The 20062-nt window shown below is 40.3% G+C and overlaps 1 protein-coding gene across 9 annotated transcripts in view; it reads left to right on the forward strand.

The window, feature by feature from the left end:
• ZZZ3 (zinc finger ZZ-type containing 3) overlaps positions 1-20062 on the forward strand; it is a 64937-nt gene that overhangs the window by 12353 nt on the left and 32522 nt on the right. For 6 of the 9 annotated variants that reach the window (XM_048496840.1, XM_048496848.1, XM_048496843.1 and 3 more), the window contains 2 exons: positions 12457-12595; positions 14846-16398. In XM_048496840.1, coding sequence (XP_048352797.1) covers positions 14897-16398 — 1502 coding nt within the window. In that variant the 5' untranslated portion in view covers positions 12457-12595; positions 14846-14896. The remainder of the gene's footprint in view (positions 1-12456; positions 12596-14845; positions 16399-20062) is intronic. The other 3 variants (XM_048496845.1, XM_048496846.1, XM_048496847.1) reach the window with 1 other exon arrangement.

Raw genomic sequence — 20062 nt, forward strand, 5'->3', positions numbered from 1 at the left:
ACAAAGGAAGGCACCCAGACAGTAGCAAAAACAAACGAAAGGAGAAATGAACAGTATAGAAAAATTACAGAAGAGCCTAAACGAAGTGCTGCTTTCCCTGTTGAGGCAGGAAAAATACTGAAGACAAGATGGGTGTCCAAGCCTTCACAGGAAGTGACAAGTTTCAAGTTCCTGCCTCCCCGAGAAAGGGTTGGAAAACACCCATCAAGATGTCCTCCACCTCCAGGAGAATTGCCATGCTGAATCAATCCAGTTAACCATCTTTGCACTTTGTGTTTGACTGAGACCAACCATTTGTTCTCTGGATGTTCACAAGGGCATCTTATGATAGCTATAGGTATGTGTTGTCTGCAGTGTATGATAATAGGAGCTTTGGATCAGAGGCAGTGACTCAAAGCAACATAAATTTATCATAGGAAAGTATGGCCTTCAACCACTTAGTTAAACTTGGTATTCTGATACTGATGTTTCCTCATATTTCTGAGCTTCTGTGAATACCAGTAGTAGGATTAACTGCATGACGAAGCAACTGACAGTCATATCCCTATGTTGTAAGCTATTAATTAGGTACTATGTTGCTTCTGGACATCTGAATTCACTTAAATAATGTGTACAAAGATTTGGTCCCTTTATGTTTAGTAGATAAAGAGTTCTTAACCATACACATTTTTCTACAACTTAACAGTAGTGGGATGTTTTTAATCCTGGTGAGTGCCTGTCAAGGCAAAGAAATTTACTGCAGAGCTTCACAATGTGAGCCTTGCAGTGATTTTTAATTTCATGTCAGCTGAAGCTTTTTTGTGCTTCCCTTTCCCTATTGATATCTTCTCAGAAGAGAAGATGGAGGCAGGGAGAGAGATCACAGCACCATTATGTTGCCCCTGCTTTTAGCAGGTAAGAATAGAGAGGGTTTTCTAGACAATCAGTTTTGCTTCTGATATTCTACTAAAAAGCATTTCCAAACCTGGGAGTTTCAGTGATGATCAATCCGACTATATTTATATTTACTGAGAAGTGAATTTTAGCAAGTTTGATGTGGCTTACCCACAGGGAAGTGTTCATAGGAGTTCAGCTTTTGAATATATTAAATTGCGTTTTTGTGAGCCCAGTGTTGTATAGCCTAATTGGCAGTGAACTTCTGGAAGTAATCTGTGGGTGAAAGCCTAGGACCAACTGAATTCAGAACTATTACTGAAGAAGCTGATTAATGCAGCTTATCTCTCCCCTCCAAAAAAAAAAAAAGAGAATTTCTAGCAGCTTTATTTAGTGAAGATGGTCCTCGTCTTGACTTGGCTAACCTGGCTTTATGTATCCATGCTATGGTTACCTCAAGGCTATGGAGTGCTTTTGTATGGCTCGGGGAATTCTGAGTTTTTCTTGCCTCCCTATGTTAAAGGCTGTTAAAGGCAGGTCAAGGTTTTTCAAAAAGAAGCATAAGAATAAACTGATTGCAGAGCGCTGTCCTCCTTGGTATTTTGGTATTTTCCTTCCTTTTTAAAGAAATAATGAAAATTGTTACTGGTGGAACACTATAATTTTAACTATTTTCTTATTTTTTGTAGATTATAAGCACTATTGTACTTTTGAAAATCCTTGACCTGCCCCTATGGCAGGGGCACCTTCCCTGGTTTCCTCTCTGTCTGGATTCAGCTGTAAGAGAATTTTCAAAGTAACAGGAAGGAAATCAGAAGAAAACAATAATCTTTTACACCCAATTGACAACCCCCCTGAAACTATGGAAACCACAGGTTAAGAACCCCTGTTGAAAATGCTTATGGGCTCTGCATCAGTTGCCCATAATAGCAGAGCTAGAAATCAAGCTTAATTATGGTTACAGTCCCTAAATTTTTTTAAAAAGCATGAAAACTGAAATTCCACAGTTAGAAGTACTGTTCTGAAGGAATACAGCAAAGTATATAGTAAGTTAAAATCTGTTTACAACTATATTTATAGTTTTATAGCACAAAATTATAAAACTAGCTGGTTGTATAGTAATGAGACCACTGTTCTGAGGAGGACCTTTATGTATGTTAGGACACAATCAGAATAATTTAGAATTACACATCATCATCATCATCATCATCATCATCATCATCATTATTATTATTATTATTATTATTATTATTATTATTATTATTATTATTATTATTATTATTATTTCGATTTGGTAGACCGCCCTACCCCCGAAGGGCTCAGGGCGGTTTACAAAACAATAAAACACAATGCATCGAATAAACTCAGTTAAAACAATAAATACGTTAAAAACATTTGCCGCAGTAATCTTCTATAGTTATTAATTAAAATAGATGGATCAGGGTTTTTTGGTGTGTGATGGTACTAATTGGAGCAACCCTCATAGTTTGGACTAGCCTGATCTTGTTAGAGCTTAGAAGCTGCACAGGGTTTGTTATTGGTGGGAATCAGCCAAGAGATACTCGGGCTGCTATGCAGAGGAAGGCAATGACAAATTATGACTATGCATCTCTTACCTTGAAAATCTTATGAGATGCAACTCCATAGGTTCACCATGAGTCAATTTTGACTTGATTTAAAGATGTTGAAGTCCAGAAGAAAATGGAAACATTCATGGGGAAAAGTCCCATTCTTAATAAAACATTCAGAGTTTTCCTCTGAGATTATAGTGCAGTTTCTGTCACACCTCTGTCTCATCTTTTTGCAAGTACTAGGTATATTTGCAAGTTTGTTTGAAGAAAACCTAAGGCATTTGTAACTTTTAAACTCCATAAATATGTCAAATACTGCAATCATATGCTAAGTATTATAAATAATGTATTTTATATTGTTAGAACAGAAAGATTAGTTTAGTTTTGATAAGACAAAAGCATTGCATCTTTCAATTTCTTCCAAATTTTCTCATTTTTTTCTGGTAGAAAGGGTGTTGGTGGGCTTTTCCTCCATTGCTCCAAAATTTCTGTGGAATGTTACATCTCTACTTGAAGGCACATGTTACCTTTACCATCAGTACTGAGTACTGGCACCTTTTCTCAGGTGTTCTCAGGGTTCTCACAAGTCTTAAGGGGAAACTTGGTGGAAACCAGATTTTTTAACACAAAGCACTGCATGCAGTTAAAGGGAAATGATTTCTGCTTGGCTGCTTCTGTACACATGCAAGGCCACTGAATAGGATTGTTTATTTTAAAGCAAAAGCTGTAGTACTATGTACACTTATAAGTTCCATAAAATATAGTGGAATTTTTGGTATGGTATGGTTGAATCACCTGTGTGGTTTCTGCAGATGATCCTAGTGCCGTGGTGGCAATACTTTGGCACTCCAGATGTTATGGACTACAGTTCCCATGCTGGCAGGGGCTGATGGGAATTGAAGTCCATAACATCTGGAGTGCCAAAGGTTCGCCACCACTGTCCTAGTGACATAATGGTGTCACCTGGATCACAGTGCTTGTGATGGATTGCTTACCCTCTGAACCCAGGAGGAAACCCACAATTATAATATGTTGTACTGTGACTTTTAGTACTTAACTTCGGAAATCAGGTCCAGTTCTTTTCACATATCAACGCAGCTTTCTAATGAAGTTGTTAAATCGTCTTTAAGAAATCATAAGTATAGCCTTAATCTGAATTTAATGGAAAATTTTGGTTTTAAATCAAATCTTTTTTTAATTCTGAAGTTTAATTTGTTATCCAGTCACATAACAGATACACATAACCATACGTTAATAAAACTTAATAGGGAAAAGCAAAAAAAGACAAATTAAAATCAAATTAAAAGAAAACATTAAAATCAAAAAGTGAAATATTTACCGTTATTATATCATTCGTTTTACAGTTTTATGAGGATTTTTGCAGCTTAACTATATATGCTTGTTTGTTAAAATCACATTTTCCTGTTTAAATGCATTTTTATTAAGTTTTATCATTGAAATCAATGGTTCAAAAATTTCAATTTCAAAATTCATCATAAATTCATTTATGATTAATTTTATGATGAAATCACCTTTTTCCATAAGTTACTAATACTAGATTGAGAACTTAGAATTATTGACTGGACAGGCAATAGATATAAAAGAATTCCAAAGAGCATAGAAAGAATCAGCACTCCATTTTTTTTAAATGTGAGGAGTTATTTTTCCCAACAAAGTTATATTTCACAAATTCTTTTATCAATTGTAAATCCTGTAGATTTCCAGTCTTGAGATATGAGAGATCTTGTTGGTCATGTGCCAGTTTCTTATTTTCGCCAATAACAAAATTTAACAAAGCCACTTTTGGATCAAGTGTTAAATTTGAATTTTGTTGATCACATCATTGATCAACTTCCAAATTGTATGTATTTTTATGACTCTATATTATGAGCTTATATTATAAAGCAGATTTAAAATAAACTGGAATCAAAGTATTAAACGATAAATTCTTTAAAAACCCTATTATATTTCTTCAGTTATTTTTTAATCTACCTGTTCTGTTTGCAAGCAGATGAGGATGGAGAGTTTCTAGGAAAGTTGCTTGGAACCACTGAAAAGTAAAGAAGGAAAAGGAACAGCAAGCTTCCTCTGTCTACCTGCTTGCTCTTTCAGGACCTTGGATAGCGCTGATAAGGAAGGGGGTGAACGCACTTAGGACAAGAGGTTCACCCTTTCCTTGATTCCTATTGTATCAGTGCTGAGAGACCTCCTGGATATGTATTTACTGAAATACTTCCTGTACATACATATGTACTCAATCTAGACAATCAGTGGTATGCTCTGACACAACAGAGCACAAGAAATGAGGGCGAAGGAGGCCAATTTTTCCCTGATATTTGGCCCTTCAGTTATACTATGTATTTAGCTTCAGTTTGCAATGTCTACAACAGACTTCTAGCTAACAGTTTTTTTGATGGCATGAATGCACGTTTCTGTAAAAAAATTCTGTGGGAAAATAAAACACTAGACATTTTTACAGAAAATTTTCCACATGTACACAGATTCATTATTTTATGGAATTAATAACAATAGATGTATCATTGCCAGGGATTAGGGGATAAACTGCAAATACGTACAATATTCAACATTTTTACATGTATGTAATAATCAACATTTTTAGTTTATGAGGTGTGTAAAGCTAGCTTTAAGAACTCCAGAGAGGTGAAGGGAGACTGTTTTTCCTTATGGCATATTCCCCTTTTCAAGGCACCATAGGACTGAGGCAAGGTCAACAAACAAGTAAAATTTATTAAGCAAACTAGATGAGATTAGGAGATTTCAAATGGATGGAAATCAGGCAAGAGATAACTATGTACAAATATCAGTTTTGGCCCAATTCAAGTCTTAATTCAAGTTTTATAAATTTCTTTAGTTGCTTCGACGTTATGAGAGGTTCTTTACGTTAAGATGGTTCACCTGGATGTTACTGGCCAGTGGATTCATTCTGACTTTGGATTCTAACAGGCTGCTACCCTTTCAAACAGTACAAATACAGCCTTAGCACTGTTAGTTACCGACTTCATATAAATCTCTCTCCTTAGGTAACTATAGCAGAACACTAATATGTCAGACTGGGAATCCACCTTGTGTACATAATTCCAGTTCTAACTGGTTTAGGAATTTTTCTTCACCCAGAAGATATATTCCCTTCCATTTTATGTATGATCTCCTGTGGAAAGTCTCATTACTATTCCGCCTTCAAGTTTGATCACTAAATAAAACTCCCAGTGTTCTCCTGTCTGCTTTCAGCACACACTGAACTCAGTATCTTTCAAGTCAGATCCACTCCCTGAAATTCAGAGTAAATATTTAACACACACAGTTAAGTTACTTGATGTTAACTTGCAGGAAGCCAAATTCAAAAGCTTACAAAACTTTTCCTCTCAGAGAGATACCTCCTTCCTCTCTGAGTCAGCTGGTTGCTTTACCAGTCAGAGCACAGGTCACCGTACCCAGTCAGGGCGCTTTCCTGTTCCTAAGAAGTTTTCCCCACACTGTTGTGATAGTACCTTGTTCCTCTGACTTGCAACTTTTAAACTTTTATTTTTCTGTGCAATCCATCACAGCAGCGAACAAGCAATGCAAGTGATGTAGTTTCCCAATGAAGATTGTGGATGAGAATTAAAATCTGTTGAAGTAGATGAGTGTACAACCACAGCCATGACTTACCACTAGAAATGTAGTAGTTCTGGAAATTTTGAAGTTGCAAGGGATTTTTTTGAGTGTGTTCTTGGAGTGGGGGAGAAGTTTGGCAAATCCTTAGTTTTGTATAAGAAAATATACAAATATATGTTACACTTCAGAGTGTTGCAAACTACTGAACTTGATACTACCTTAAATTTTTGCCAAATGACAGGTAAAAAAGATTGACATAAGGTGCAGTATAAAATCTTGGGAATTTTATTTTATCCTAACATGTTTAGTTATAGGAAAACATTGAGATGATCTATGGTTGATATTGAACAAATCATTCTTATAGCTAACTGTCTTGGCTGTGTTGACTCAAAGAATTTGAGGAAATATCAAGAGCAGTGTTGGTCAGATCTGATAGAACAGGCTGTGAAACAAATTGGGAAGTCTGTAATGTGATGACAGTGGCAAAGAAGTAATACTTCTCCACTATGAATGTTTCAAGTGAACTGTTTCTGGTACAGGTTTTTTTAGAGTAATTAGGCTATTTCTAGTTCTACAGAGTTTGAGTCCCACATTGTTAGTGATTTAGCTGTTAATGGTGAGAGTTTTGCCCAATTCTTTGCACATAAAATGGCAGAGATGTGATCCAGCTTGGATGTTGATTTGATTAAACAGGCTATAGAAGTGTCTAAAGTATGTAGGGTCCTTATTTGTAAGTTTGACTTGGTATGCTTAATCAGTGTTGACAGGGTACTGAGCAGCTTGGTTCTACTGGAAGGATAGGAGGACATCTTGCAGGATGTTTTCCAACCCAGTCTCAGGGAGGCAGGAACTTCAAAACTGACACTTCCTGTGAACTGCTTGGTTGCCCATTTTGATCTCCAGTATACGACTGTCAAAGCAGTGAGAACAATCTCCTAACTCATAAACTAGGATGTGACATAGAACACCGGAATAGGAACAAGAAAAAACGTGCAACTTGGGAATGGAGCACAAGTAACCAAAACTAATTGTGTAGACTGGTTGAAGAGTATGGAAAGGATGATCGGAGACTGAAAATGATCCAGGGAGGGCCAATGTGTCCTTCTGTCCTTCCAGTAGAAGGCCCCTTCTCAGTAAGTAACCAGTGGACCGTTCTACTGGAGGCGGAGGACATCTTGCTGGGACCTCCCAGAGCAGTAGTTTGAGAGGACCTCCCAAACGGGTAGGTCAAGTCAGTCTCCGATAATATGTTCCAGCACTGACCTACCGAAGGTGGCATCCGAAGCTGTCATGGACTGTAGTGCCTAACAAAGGAGGACATCGAGCACCATGTGGCCGCTCGGCAAATGTCTGATGGGAATTTGTTTCCTGAAAGCTGCGCTGGCAACAGCACAGCGTGTGGAATGGGGTGGTTAGAGGCCTTGTAAGCCTCTATGATGCAGGCCTTAATAGTACGACTGATGGCTGCCTTGGTCATTTGTCCTCCCTGATTAGGGGGAGAGACATTTATGAAGAGGCTATGTGAAGTGCGTATAGACTCCATTCTAATTATGAAGGCCTTCAGGGCCCTCCTAACGTTAAGGTTATGCCATAACTTTTCCTTGGGATGTGCTGGATTGGGGCAAAAAGGAGGGAACCACAATATCCTGAGCTAGGTGGAATTTGGACCACACCTTTGGAAGACAGTCTTTCAGATAACCCAGTCCAAGCCATGTAGTGCTTTAAAGGACAAACAAATATCTTGAATTGGACTTAGGAGCCAAACAGGAGTCATTGTAATTGCTGTAGTATGGGGGTCATGCGTTCCTGCTGGATGACAAGCTGTCTATCAATAACACTATCTGCAGCTTCCAAACACTCTTCATGGGTAGCCCCAAGTGGAGCACATTACATTAGTCCAGTCTAGATATAGCTAAGACATGGATCATTGTGGCTAGATATGACTGATCCCAAGTGGAGCACATTACATTAGTCCAGTCTAGATATAGCTAAGACATGGATCATTGTGGCTAGATATGATTGATCCAGGAACTGGAGCTTTTGGAGGCTTGTTTAAAGTAGGTCTTAAGATGCTGAGTCATAGCTGCTGGATTTACTATGTACACCAAAATCCCTGTGTTGCAACCCTGCTTTCTGAATGTGAAAAGTAGGAAAACAACCTAGAGCAGGGGTAGGGAACCTGCGGCTCTCCAGATGTTCAGGAACTACAATTCCCATCAGCCTCTGTCAGCATGGCCAATTGGCCATGCTGGTAGGGGCTGATGGGAATTGTAGTTCCTGAACATCTGGAGAGCCGCAGGTTCCCTACCCCTGCCCTAGAGTGTAGAGTCAACAGGGAAGCAGAGCACAGAGGAGAGCATGAGTGTGCGTGTGCATGCAGAGACAAAGACAGAGAGGGGGGGGGAAAGGTAAACATCATGTTTACCTGGGACAGGGGAGACTAGTGTTCAAATCCTCTGCAATTGAGCACATTGTGTGTCCTTAAACTGTCACTCACTCTCATTCCTAATCTCCTTTGCAGACTTGTTACAAGGGTAAGCCACTTTCAAGCTGACTTCAGTCAGGCAAGGGCAAGGTAAAAAATCTAATAAAATAAACATTCAGGCAGAGAGGAAAAATGTATGCTATCCTGAACTCTGTAAGGGAAGGATTGCACCATAATGCAACAAATGAAGACTGAAGACCAACTGAAATAACCCAGTATAACAGAGAACAGAGTCCTTTCAAAGGTACCCATATATTCCATCTGGTGGTAGATCAGACACTTACAACCACATCCAGGAGTGGGGGGTCAAAAGTGTTTGGGGGAATGGCACAGCTTTGCACTTGTGCATTTGCCCCCTCTGCCACATAAGGGGCAGCCCCACTGGCGAAGGGAGCAAATGTACCAGTGTCCGGCTGCCTGCCAGCTTCGCAGCGGTGAAACCCTGAAATGGTCACATGCTGCAGAGCCATGGGACATTCTTGGGGATGGAGCAGACTATAGATGGCTCCCATCTGAGCTGTTGTGCCTCAGGCACCATGGCCAGCACCCCTGATTTATGCCACTCAACAAAGTGGCATAAGTCCATTCAGCCTGGAGGGCTTTTGAGGGGCCAAGGACATTTTTTGTTTTCTCTACCACCTCCCGAAAGTCCTCTGGAGGTGTCGGGACAGCGCAGCAGCAGCGTTGTCCTTGGCTGTCTCGCAGTTTGAATGGGGCTGCCCATCAGTTATCAGTTTTTCTGCTTCCAATGGCTGGGGCTCCCTTTTTAAAACATGTGGAGCATGTTTTATGAAGACAATAGGACTTTGTGGCTAGATCTAGTCAAGGAAGTTTAGTGAAAGAAGATCTATACCTGTATGAAACCATTATGCTTGTGGTTCAGAATGCAGACCTGTAAGTATTGTCTGCAGCAAACTACTATTAATTCCAACTTAAGATTGCTGCACTTCTTGCCTGCAAGGATCATCTGCGCATCTCTACCACCATGCAGCCAGCCCCCCCCCCCCCCCCCCCCGTAATTACTGCATCATCTCAGGTAGCCTCAACAGCAAGTGAGCTGTGGTGGTGGGTGTGCAATTCCCCCCCCCCCCCACCCGTTTCAGAGGTGGGGCTGGAGGACATTTCCAGGACTGTTTTGGACTCCTGGTTTGCCCTTGGTTGGGCCTGAGGCAGGAGGAGTAAGCAGATGTACATGCAGTGTCTTCAGATATGCAACATTGGGGGAGGGCATTTTGGGAGCCCATTCTTGAATTTTGTCCTGTGTCTCAGAATCACTAAGACCTTCCCTGGCTGCCTGTCTATTTCTGAGTTCACTTTAAGGTCCTGGTTTCTTATCTTCAAAGCCATTCATGACTTCGGACTCCCACATAATTTGAAGAACCATATCTTCTGATATGAACCTGTGCTGCAGCAATAATCATCCTTGCTGTTCCACCTGTCTGTCCCTTCCTCAAGGCAAGAAAAATCTTCTGTAGCCCTATCTTGGACCTTTTCTGTGGTCACAGCCTTCCGCCTTCCAGGAAGCTCTCTAAAGCCAAGTTATTCAGGAGGATGCTTGAGGGCTGTTAAGGATATTTGTTTGGCTGTTGGTCTATGTCAGTGATGGTGAACCTTTTTGAGACCAAGTGCCCAAATTGCAACCCAAACCCCACTTATTTATCGCAAAATACCAACCCAGCAATTCAACCTGAATGCTGAGGTTTTAGTTTAGAAAAAACCAGTTGGCTCCCTCTTCCTCAGCCCCAGCCGCTTGAGCAGGGGCCAGCCTAATATAGCCTCCAGCAAGTCCTGCGCGCATCACTCTGTGCCTCTCTAGCATTTCTGCCTGTGCCCCCCCCCCCTCGGGCAGCAGCCACCTGGAGCACAGGCACCAGACCTGCCAACCGAGTCCTCCCTGCTCACCGTGATGCGCGCACATCATGCTCAACCTAGGGGTGTGTGTGTGTGTGTGTGCGGGGGTGATTTTCCACCCCCACATGACGAACTCTGTGTGTGCGTGCCCACAGAGAGGGCTCCGAGTGCCACCTCTAGCACCCGTGCCATAGGTTCACCATCACTGGTCTATGTTTTCTTATATGATATGATTTTTATTGTGACTTTTGTGTTAATTGTTTTAATTTAATTGTGCACCACTTTGGTTGTGTTGAAAAGTGGTTTCAATAAGTAACTTGGAATCTTAATACTGTACCCACATGTAACTTTAAATTAGACAGTGTTTTAAAAAGCAGGCGTTTTGCCTGCACCTTAGGTTTGTTCTTGAATAATAATTTTGGGCTTTTCTCTGTGCTTCTGGGAAAAATAATAAAAATCAGATGCTGAATCTAGCCTGCAATTTAAAGCTTTAGTTTATTACTGAAGTACTTTATTTTCTGCATTTGATTACCATGCTGCTGAGCTGTGTAATCTGGGAAGTAGCACTGCCTGCTCAGAGCTGATAATGCTCTTGGGAGTTGGAGATTGTTGGACATTTTCTCACTGTTATTATATCACACTGTCTGCTTTTTGTCTCTGGTAACTATTATAGAATTAGGCTGTGATTCAGAGGACTCTTTATGCAAGACAGTAGACTGCTCATACTGCTCTGTGCACAGATGTGCAAGCTTTTACATAAGTAATAGTGTAGCATGAAGGTGCATAAGAAAACAATTAGCAGGCCAAAACAGTAGGCACATTCATGGCAGCTTTGTTTTCTTCCATCTCGTTGAACGAAAAGTAGTTGCTCTTCATGTTTAACAGATTCTGTCATTTGTGTGTTAGGGGCAAATGTAATTGTTACTTAAATATATAATGTCTCCTAATTCTGATGGTAAAGCTAATTTGTCATGACTGCTCAGAATAAGAAGTTATATTGTTAGCCGCTCTGAGCCCTCTTCAGCGGGAAGAGTGGGATATTAAATCAAAATATGCTGGGCTTCCCTTGAGGTTGCTCTGAAAACTGCAACTAATCTAGAATGTGGTGGCAAGGGTTCTTACAGGGACCTTTGTTAGATTGCATATCTCTCCTGTACTGCATGATTCCGGTTCACTGGTTACTGGTTGAATTCCAGATCAAGTTCAAAGGTTAACCTTTAAAGCCTTGAGAGATCTGAGGCCCTTGTTATCCATTGGACGGCATCTCCCAGTATCATCCCAGAGATTGCTAAGCTCTTTCGGAAGCAACCTCTTGGAACTCCCTGGCCCAAAGGACATTTTCAGCCCTGGCCCCAGCCTGGTAGAAGTCTATGTCACCTGAGACCAGGCTCTGCAGGACGTAGTGTAACTCTACAGGCCCTGTAAGACGGAGATGTTCCCCCAGATCTATGGTTTAGGCAGCTACGGTTCTACCATCTTGACTGACCTCACCTTCCCTTTCTTGCCTTCTACTCCCCTCATCCCTTCCCTTTTTTCCTTTCCCCCTTTCCTTCTCCCTTTGTATTGAATAGGGGAGGTTCTGGGGGGTGACTCAGTTTTTACCTTGGTTTGTTTTTACTACATAATTTCCCCCATTGGAAAAGTTACTTGAAAATTTTACTGATGCAAAAGCTTTTTAAATTTTTTGTTAAGAGTTGGGTTTTAATTGTTTTGGACTCAATTTTATTGTACTATAATTGTTTGTATGGGTCCCTATTTAGTCCATTTGCTTCATGTCTCAGCAAGAGTGGATTTGTTGAAGTTCTGGTAATGATGGAACTCTTAGACATTATAAGATTTTGAAATAACTTCACTTTCTTAACCTCCCCTTTCTCTATTTTCTCTGGGATTACATGCACTTCTGCCTTGCCCCTCCCTCATCCAGCTACTCAACACTAGTGAGGGTATGGTAAAATGGCAAGATAGGTTTCATTTCAGATCTGTTAAGTAATGACTAATATTGTTTCATGAGGAAACAGTTGCTTGCAAAGCAAAATTAAAGTCCTTGTTCCTCTCTTTTAGGCACTGACCATCTTTCCTGTAAAAAGAACAAAAACACAATACGAGGTTAACTGAATTTGTGGATGATCTGACTTCCATTAGTCTCCCTTTACAGTGATGATAAAATATGTTTGTGAGAACAGACAATTTCATGGCAGAGGTATGTATGAACAAGCTCGGGGAACCAGGTCCAGCAGTCTTCATAAGCTCCCTGCTGCTTGCCTCAGCCATCAACTTAGTCAGAGGATTTCCAGTGGGTTTTCCAGGCTGTGTGGCCATTGTCTGATAGATCTTGTTCCTAACATTTTGCCTGCATCTGGCTGGCATCTTCAGAAATGTATGACAGAGAGAAGTCTGTTACACACTGTGTAACAGACTTCTCTCTGTCATACACTTCTAAAGATGCCAGCCACAGATGCAGGCAAAACGTTAGGAAAAAGATCTACCAGACCATGGCCACACAGCCCGGAAAGCCCACAACAACCACCTGAGAAAAATGTTTATATTTGGAGGAGAGTTTTTCTGCTGGGTCCAATCCATTATTTGTAAATGAATTATTTTCATTTATGAAGAATGACTCCATTTTTGGTACATATGTACAATATGTAGAGCTGCTAGACTCTTTTTATCTACGTTGTAGTGATAATTGGTAACAGCTGGCCTATCTCCTTGCCTGTTACAGAAGGGGTCTTGCAGTCCTTAGATCTACTGCTATGGTACCTAGGCCTGTTCCCATTGATACAGGAGTTCTTTGAGCTTAGTAATTATTTTGCTGAGCAGCTCTGCATTTAAGGGAGGAACAGTAGTTGAAAAAGAAGGTTGTGCCACTTGTGTTGCATTCTTAACCATAGTGGTAAATGACCTGCTGCAGCAGATCACTCCTTCCTGTGCCACGGGTAATATGAAAAGTTCCTTCCCAATTCCCTATCCTGTGGAGGGCTGTTTTTACACTGTCTTGGATTTTTCTGGAGCATAGGGTAACAGGGGCACTGCTATAGCTCCTGCACCACTGCGATAATGTAAGAAGCCAGCTCCAAGCAGTAACTTTTTTCTGTTTCAAGAAGCCTTCAACAGAATAGGTTGAACACATTTGTTTTCAGTGCCCACAGGAGAAAAAATCAGGGTATAAAAGAAGTAAAGGAATAAATTGAAATAAAATAAAACCTAACTCTTGTTGTTCATAGTATTGAGATGCACATCTTTTCCAAAATAAACTTCCTGCAAATTTGGGAGAAGCCAGAGTGCTTCTTTGAGAAATTCCAAGTGGAAAAATAGAGGTGGGAATATCTAGGCCAGCTCATTAGGGACCATTCTATCAGCCTCTGCCAGCATGGCCAATTGGCCATTCTGTCAGAGGCTGATGGGAATTGTAGTTCCTGAACATCTGGAGAGCCGCAGGTTCCCTACCCCTGATCTAGGCACTGTCAGCATTCAGACAGGCAAAGTGGATGCTTTAGAAAGAGCTCCAAAAGACTGATGCTAAATTTGAACTATGACTGGATTATCACTGTCACAGTTTAGTTGAGTATGTTTGTTGTCTTGATTGTTTCAAATAGTTGGGCACTTTTTTGTGATCCCACAAAATTTAAAGTGTTAATTGGTGCATAACTGATTCATTAGAAGTAAAGTTATGGTTGCTGGATGAGTTTTTCCTTCTCACAATGTTCTCAGAATCCCCCCCCCCCAACCTCCAGCTGTGGCACTGTGTGTTCAGTATATCAGAGAACTAGTTTGAGTGGGGAATTAATGGAAATGCTTTCTTTCCAGTTACCTGAGCAGAGATGCCTTTCGATCCTTCTAGGGTTCAACCTAACGTTCTCCTTACATTCACCATAGAACATGACAGTCTGTTTGCTGGGTTTACCCAAGCTAATTGTCCTAGGAAGGAGGTGCTTGTATCCTGTGTTAAATTGTTTGGAGAAACGTTCAACATGTCTGCCTCTTGGTTTAGTTGATGAATATCATGTCTTTGGGATGGATGTGACTAAGCCATCTATTGTTATACAACTTGTAAATATTTTATTCTATAGATGTTAGGAACTAAGTTTTGAATTATTGAAGCTTTGTAGGAACTTTGTAATCCATTAGAAGTCCAGGTGACCTTGTTTAACTTTATTAAGATTATAGATATAAAAACATGTTTTCTGTCAGGCTATGTTTTAACTTCATTGTACTTTTTTTGCATTTAATGAGTGTAGTGCATTTTCTGGGTGTGTATTAATAATTATCAATTTTAATTATGTATTTAGTACTCTAAATCCACTGCAAAGATATGTGATGATTATAATGTTGTTAGAATAAGATATCAACAACACTAGTGAACCCCATTAAGTAATACGATATAAATATTAGCCTGATTTCTGCTGTAGATAATGCTTTTTCTCATTGTCTTGTTTACCTTTCTTTGAAGGTTTCCGAATGAGTGGATCATGAGGAACATACTTTAGGGACTTGCCATAGTATGGCTGCTTCTCGATCTACTCGTGTCACAAGATCAACAGTGGGGTTAAATGGTTTGGATGAAAATTTTTGTGGCAGAACTTTAAGAAACCGTAGCATCGCTCACCCAGAGGAAGTTTCTTCTCTTCCGCAAGTACGATCCAGATCTCCAAAGAAGAAACCAGAATCTCTGCAGACACAGAAGGGAAATAACAGTGGAAGAACAACTGATACAAAGCAGCAGAGCTCTAGGGAATCATGGGTAAGCCCTAGAAAAAGGGGACTGTCTACTTCGGAAAAGGATAGTATTGACAGGCAGATTGTGGAGAATTGTGAGAAGAAGCAAGTGGAACCTGTCTCACCAGTTTTAAAGCGAGTTAAGCGCTGCCTACGCTCAGAGGCACAAAATACTTCAGAAGAAGTGCTGCCCTCTAAAACAGCAAAGGAACGATTGGAGCGCAAAAGCTCACAATCGGACAATGTTGCAGTCTCTCCAGGCACTAAACGAGCTTGTCGCTATCTTATACTGGACAATGGTGATAAAGGGGAAGTTAAAAAAGTGAATGTGTGTACAGAAAGGTGTAACAGTTCAGTATCTGAAGAACTCGTAGGATGTCAGACTGTCAATGGAATTGATGGGAAAGATTCAGATGCTATCAAGTGTGACAGTCAGCTTGATGGGAATACTTCACAGCACAATGCTGATTCCTGTTCATCCAAGGAAAAATCTGTAGCAGAAAATGGCAATTCACTGTCCCATTCTTCATTTTTTCTTAACAGAAGTAAGGAGGACAGTTTTATAGACCACAGTGTGCCTTGCACAAACCTACAAGAACAGTTAAAGTTAGAGGACCACAAACAATTAAACAACTCTTTGCCTGAGGAACCTGCTAATCAGGCGCATGAGTCAGGTACGGGTAAAGGGTCCTTTTCTGAAACCCATTCATCTTTATTAAGGGATTCTGAGGAGGAAGTAGATGTAGTGGGGGATAGTAGTGCCTCAAAGGCTGCTGAAAATACCAACAGCAACTTGGACAACTGTCATGACAGTACATCAATCTCAGGTGAACTTGAACCACCAGTTTCTGTGTTGGACTGTATTTCAACCCAAATTGCATCAGCATCAGAACCTCAAGAACACAGATATGTTCTGAGAACATCACCATGGAGGGTAGGCTCAGCCAAAGGTAGCCCTACTAAAAATCACTCTCCATGTAGAGAAAATGGACAGCCTGAGGAAATCAATCATAGTGCCCCTGTGAAGAATGTAGAATCAAGTATTACTAATATCAATGGATCTTCTGTAAACACAGAAAACATTCAGAGAGAGAAAGAAAACGTTTGTGATTCTGGGGACTGTGTAGAGGAAAAACTAAGCAAACCATCTGGAGAGGCTAGACTTGTTACTGGATCGTTATCATCTGCCAAAGAGAGTGCCAATCTTCATGCTGTAGAGGATGAGGAGGAAGAGCCTGATGTGTATTTCTTTGAATCAGATCATGTGGCATTGAAACACAACAAAGAGTATGTGTAACTATGGTAACCATGGATTCTGCTTTTGTTTATTACTAAAACACATAGTTTCTGCCCTAGAGTAGTCTCATTTGAATAATGGGTTTCTATGGGGGTGCTTCTGTCATGCTTCATGATTACAGATGAGTATAGAATCCTGCTCTCCAGATGTTCGAACTGAGCACCCCATCAGTCAGCATGGCCACACTGTGCTGGTAGGGGCTGATGGGAATGGTAGTTCCTCAACATCTGGAGAGCCGCAGGTTCCCTACCCCTGGTTTATGGCTTACTGTTCTTGAGAAATCTTTAGCTGTAAATTGTCTAAATCACTTAACACTGTTTTTTTTTTAAATTAAATCATAAATTGAATGTTTACAATTCAAATTCCATTATAGCTTTTGAGAGAGAATTTTTCAGTTAATCAGTGTGCAAAAGGAAATGAAACATGTTCTTTCTACCAGTCATACTAGTGTACATACAGATTGTATAAACTGATTAGTGATTAGGGCAGTAATACAATATTGCAAAAGAACTGAGTCTTTGTATCTTTCATTAATTATTCTGATCTATGTTGCTAAGTTCTCATATTAGATCAGGCTAATGATCCTCTAATGCTGTAATCTTTTACTGGACTGGTAACTTTACTTCACTGTAACAAACTCCGCTCATCAGATGGTTTATATGTATATTTGAACCAGCAAAAAGCTTATCATTTTCACAGGACCAGTCTGGAAATCTTTGTGAATTTCAGAGACCCGGCAGAATGATAGTCCATGTTTCCTCACAAGGCCCCTGAGTCTTGACATGTCCCCCTCACCCTCCCTTTATTCTGTAGACTGTATTCTTGTGGTGGTAAGAAAAGAGGGTATATATACTCTGCAGAGTAGAATAGGGGTAAGTCTAGACAGCATATCCTTCTTCTGCCTCTGTGGTTTGCACAGGCCCTCTTCTGTCTTAGGTTATCTTCTATTTCTCTGTATGACAGAAGAACACAGACAGCTCAATCCCGGGGGGGTGGGGGGGGGCATGATAAAGCAGCAGTAGGGAATACTGTTGCTATGCAGTCTCCAAAGAGGCAGTTGATGGCACAGGTGCCAGGGGAAAAGGAGAAACCCCTTTCTCCTCCAGTCAAGCCCATAGTGAAAAACGACCCAAAAAGGACCACAAAAAGGTGATGTAAGTCTGCACCTCTGAAGAGGGGTGTCCCTGGGCCAAAGGTCTTTTGAGACCCCGGAACACTTCCCCTCCATTCAGGTGCAGGCATTTAGTCAGCTTCCACAGGGCTTTCAGCCCAGGAATTCCCCCCATTCTGCCCAGCGATTTATGCCATGTTTTAGGGTAACATAGCACATTGGGCAGTTATAGGGGTTTTCAGGTTGGCCAGGGAATTGTCAAGTTTTCTATTCTCCCCACACCATCTGAAACTCCTTAGGAGGTGGCACTGCTGTGCCGCAGTGGTGAAGTCCCTGGCTGCTGAAAAAGGGCCCCCCACCCCATTTCATGTAAGATAGGTTGCCGTTCCCAAATGCTTCTGTGTGTAAGGAGGAGCCATGACTATGATAAAGCAGGAACAATTCCTGGCATTTCCAGTTGAAAGATTTTAGGGCAGCAGATGTCAGGAAAATCTTTCTGCCAAAGATCGTGGAGAATTTCTACCAGTCAGGGTAGAATGGGGAACTATACCAATCAGTGGACTGTGTTAGTGAAAGTTTCCTTCGTATGTTCAGATATCATAGAATCCTGTGACTGAAATTTGTGCAGTGTCCACAGAAATCTGAACTTTATACAAATATTTTTAAAAGTGATGGGAACTTGGGAACTTCCTTATGAGGGAAATCTAAGTTGCCTCCACAACAACCACTGAATAGGAAGTTCTCTTAAAAGCACAAATAAATATTTTGTCTTCAAATGACCGTGAGTCAAGGTCCTTTTACTGCTTGCCTTCCAATGATTTAGTCACTGAAGCTGTTGTAGATAGAATACTGGTATTTTTGTTTGTTTAGGAAAGTCGTGGAGACTTTTCAGTTACACTGCTGCACTGTAGAGTCCAGAAATTTCCTTACTTCCCTTGTGAAATTCCTGAAAGTTTTGTTTAGACTTAGCAAGAAGAGAACCTTTTCCTATATACGTTCACATAATTTTTATGTTAATGAGCATGTTGATTCAGTTTGTTATTGAGTATTGTCAGTTTCTGGTGAAAGTATGGACATCTGTATGTGTTGACTTCAGCCATTTATGAAACAGTGACCTAGACTGCAGAAACTCATTGTAAATGTGTTTATTTCCACCTCAGAGTGAATTAAGCGAGTGGTTCCAATGTGAACAGCTGTCTCAGCTCCTCTTGTGTTGAACACAAGACTGTAAAAGAAAATAGTAATTAAAATTTTACTCATGGTGCATTCAGAATTCCAATTACAAAAACATTGGTCTGTATTCTGGCACTCAGCAAAGTGTGATCCCTTTTCCAGCCTAAGGAACCTTTAATTTATTTGGCCCATTTGCTGAAGGAACAGCCACTTCCGTTGGAAAAAAGATTCAGACTTTGTGGAGTAGAGTTGAAGGATATAAACCACTAACATAATGCATCACATGTACAACTGAGCCGAGCCCCAGTGCTTCCAGGAAAAAAAAAACCCTGAAGAAACTCCAGTACATGCACACATCGTGAAGTCTGTTCTGTGTTCTTAAAGAAACCCTTAGTTGGAATGAGGGGTTGCTCAGCCTTGCTGGTAATAATATGCTTCCTTTGAAGCCAGATTAGTAACTTAATGGACACATCTTCTATTTTAGATACTCCTCCTAAAAGGATAGCTGTATGCATTTTCATTTGTACTTTTAGAATAGTAATTTCCATTCTTTTATGAATAATACTACAATGTTCAGCCGTATAAACAATTTTGAGGTTGAAATAATTCTCAGTGATGGAAAAAGGATTTTTCTTGAAATGTGGTAAGAATATGGTAAATGTAAAGAAGAGGGAACTGGAGTAAAATTATTGAGACTTCTTTTCTGGCAACTTGGAAAAGATCGTAATTGATAATTGATTATTTCATTTGAGTAGCCACTTAGAGACCAACAAGATTTTCAGATCATTTCATTTGTGATGTATTAGTAACTATTCAGACTGGAGGTAGGTCTACCGACGCCATCTCAGACAGAGAATTAAAGCATTTCTTGTGCTAGTCATCTCAGAAAAATCACAGGCACGCTACTATAGTCCTCTGAGACAGTTTAGATTCTGTCTCAGTAATTGTTAATGTAAAGAGTAAGTATTTGGGTAAAGAGAATTTTTAGGCTATATAAATAATATTTACTTGGAGTATGAAAACAATGTTAGTATTTTCACAAAGAATCTCCTCGGTTAAAATTAAATTATTAGTTTTGTTAGTTTGTTGCAACAAACTTATAAAAATACATTCAAAATTAGTACCAATAAATACTGGAATATATGTGCCCTACATGTTGCATATTAGGGTGCACCACAGCCTTTGTAGTTGACCCCATGGGGGCAGATCTTGTGAGAAAATCATCTAAAGGTGATGAAATCCTTAATTGGTTGCCTTGGTGCTGCCTTTTAAAGCTGCAGTTGACATGCTGAAAGCTGCTATTTAAGTTGGCTGCTTTTCAAGGGAGAATTAGAGAACCAGCACTGCAGTGTTTAGGAGCAGCAGACTCT

The sequence above is a fragment of the Sphaerodactylus townsendi genome, linkage group LG05 (genome assembly GCF_021028975.2).
Source record: "Sphaerodactylus townsendi isolate TG3544 linkage group LG05, MPM_Stown_v2.3, whole genome shotgun sequence".
NCBI classification, from domain to species: Eukaryota; Metazoa; Chordata; class Lepidosauria; order Squamata; family Sphaerodactylidae; genus Sphaerodactylus; species Sphaerodactylus townsendi.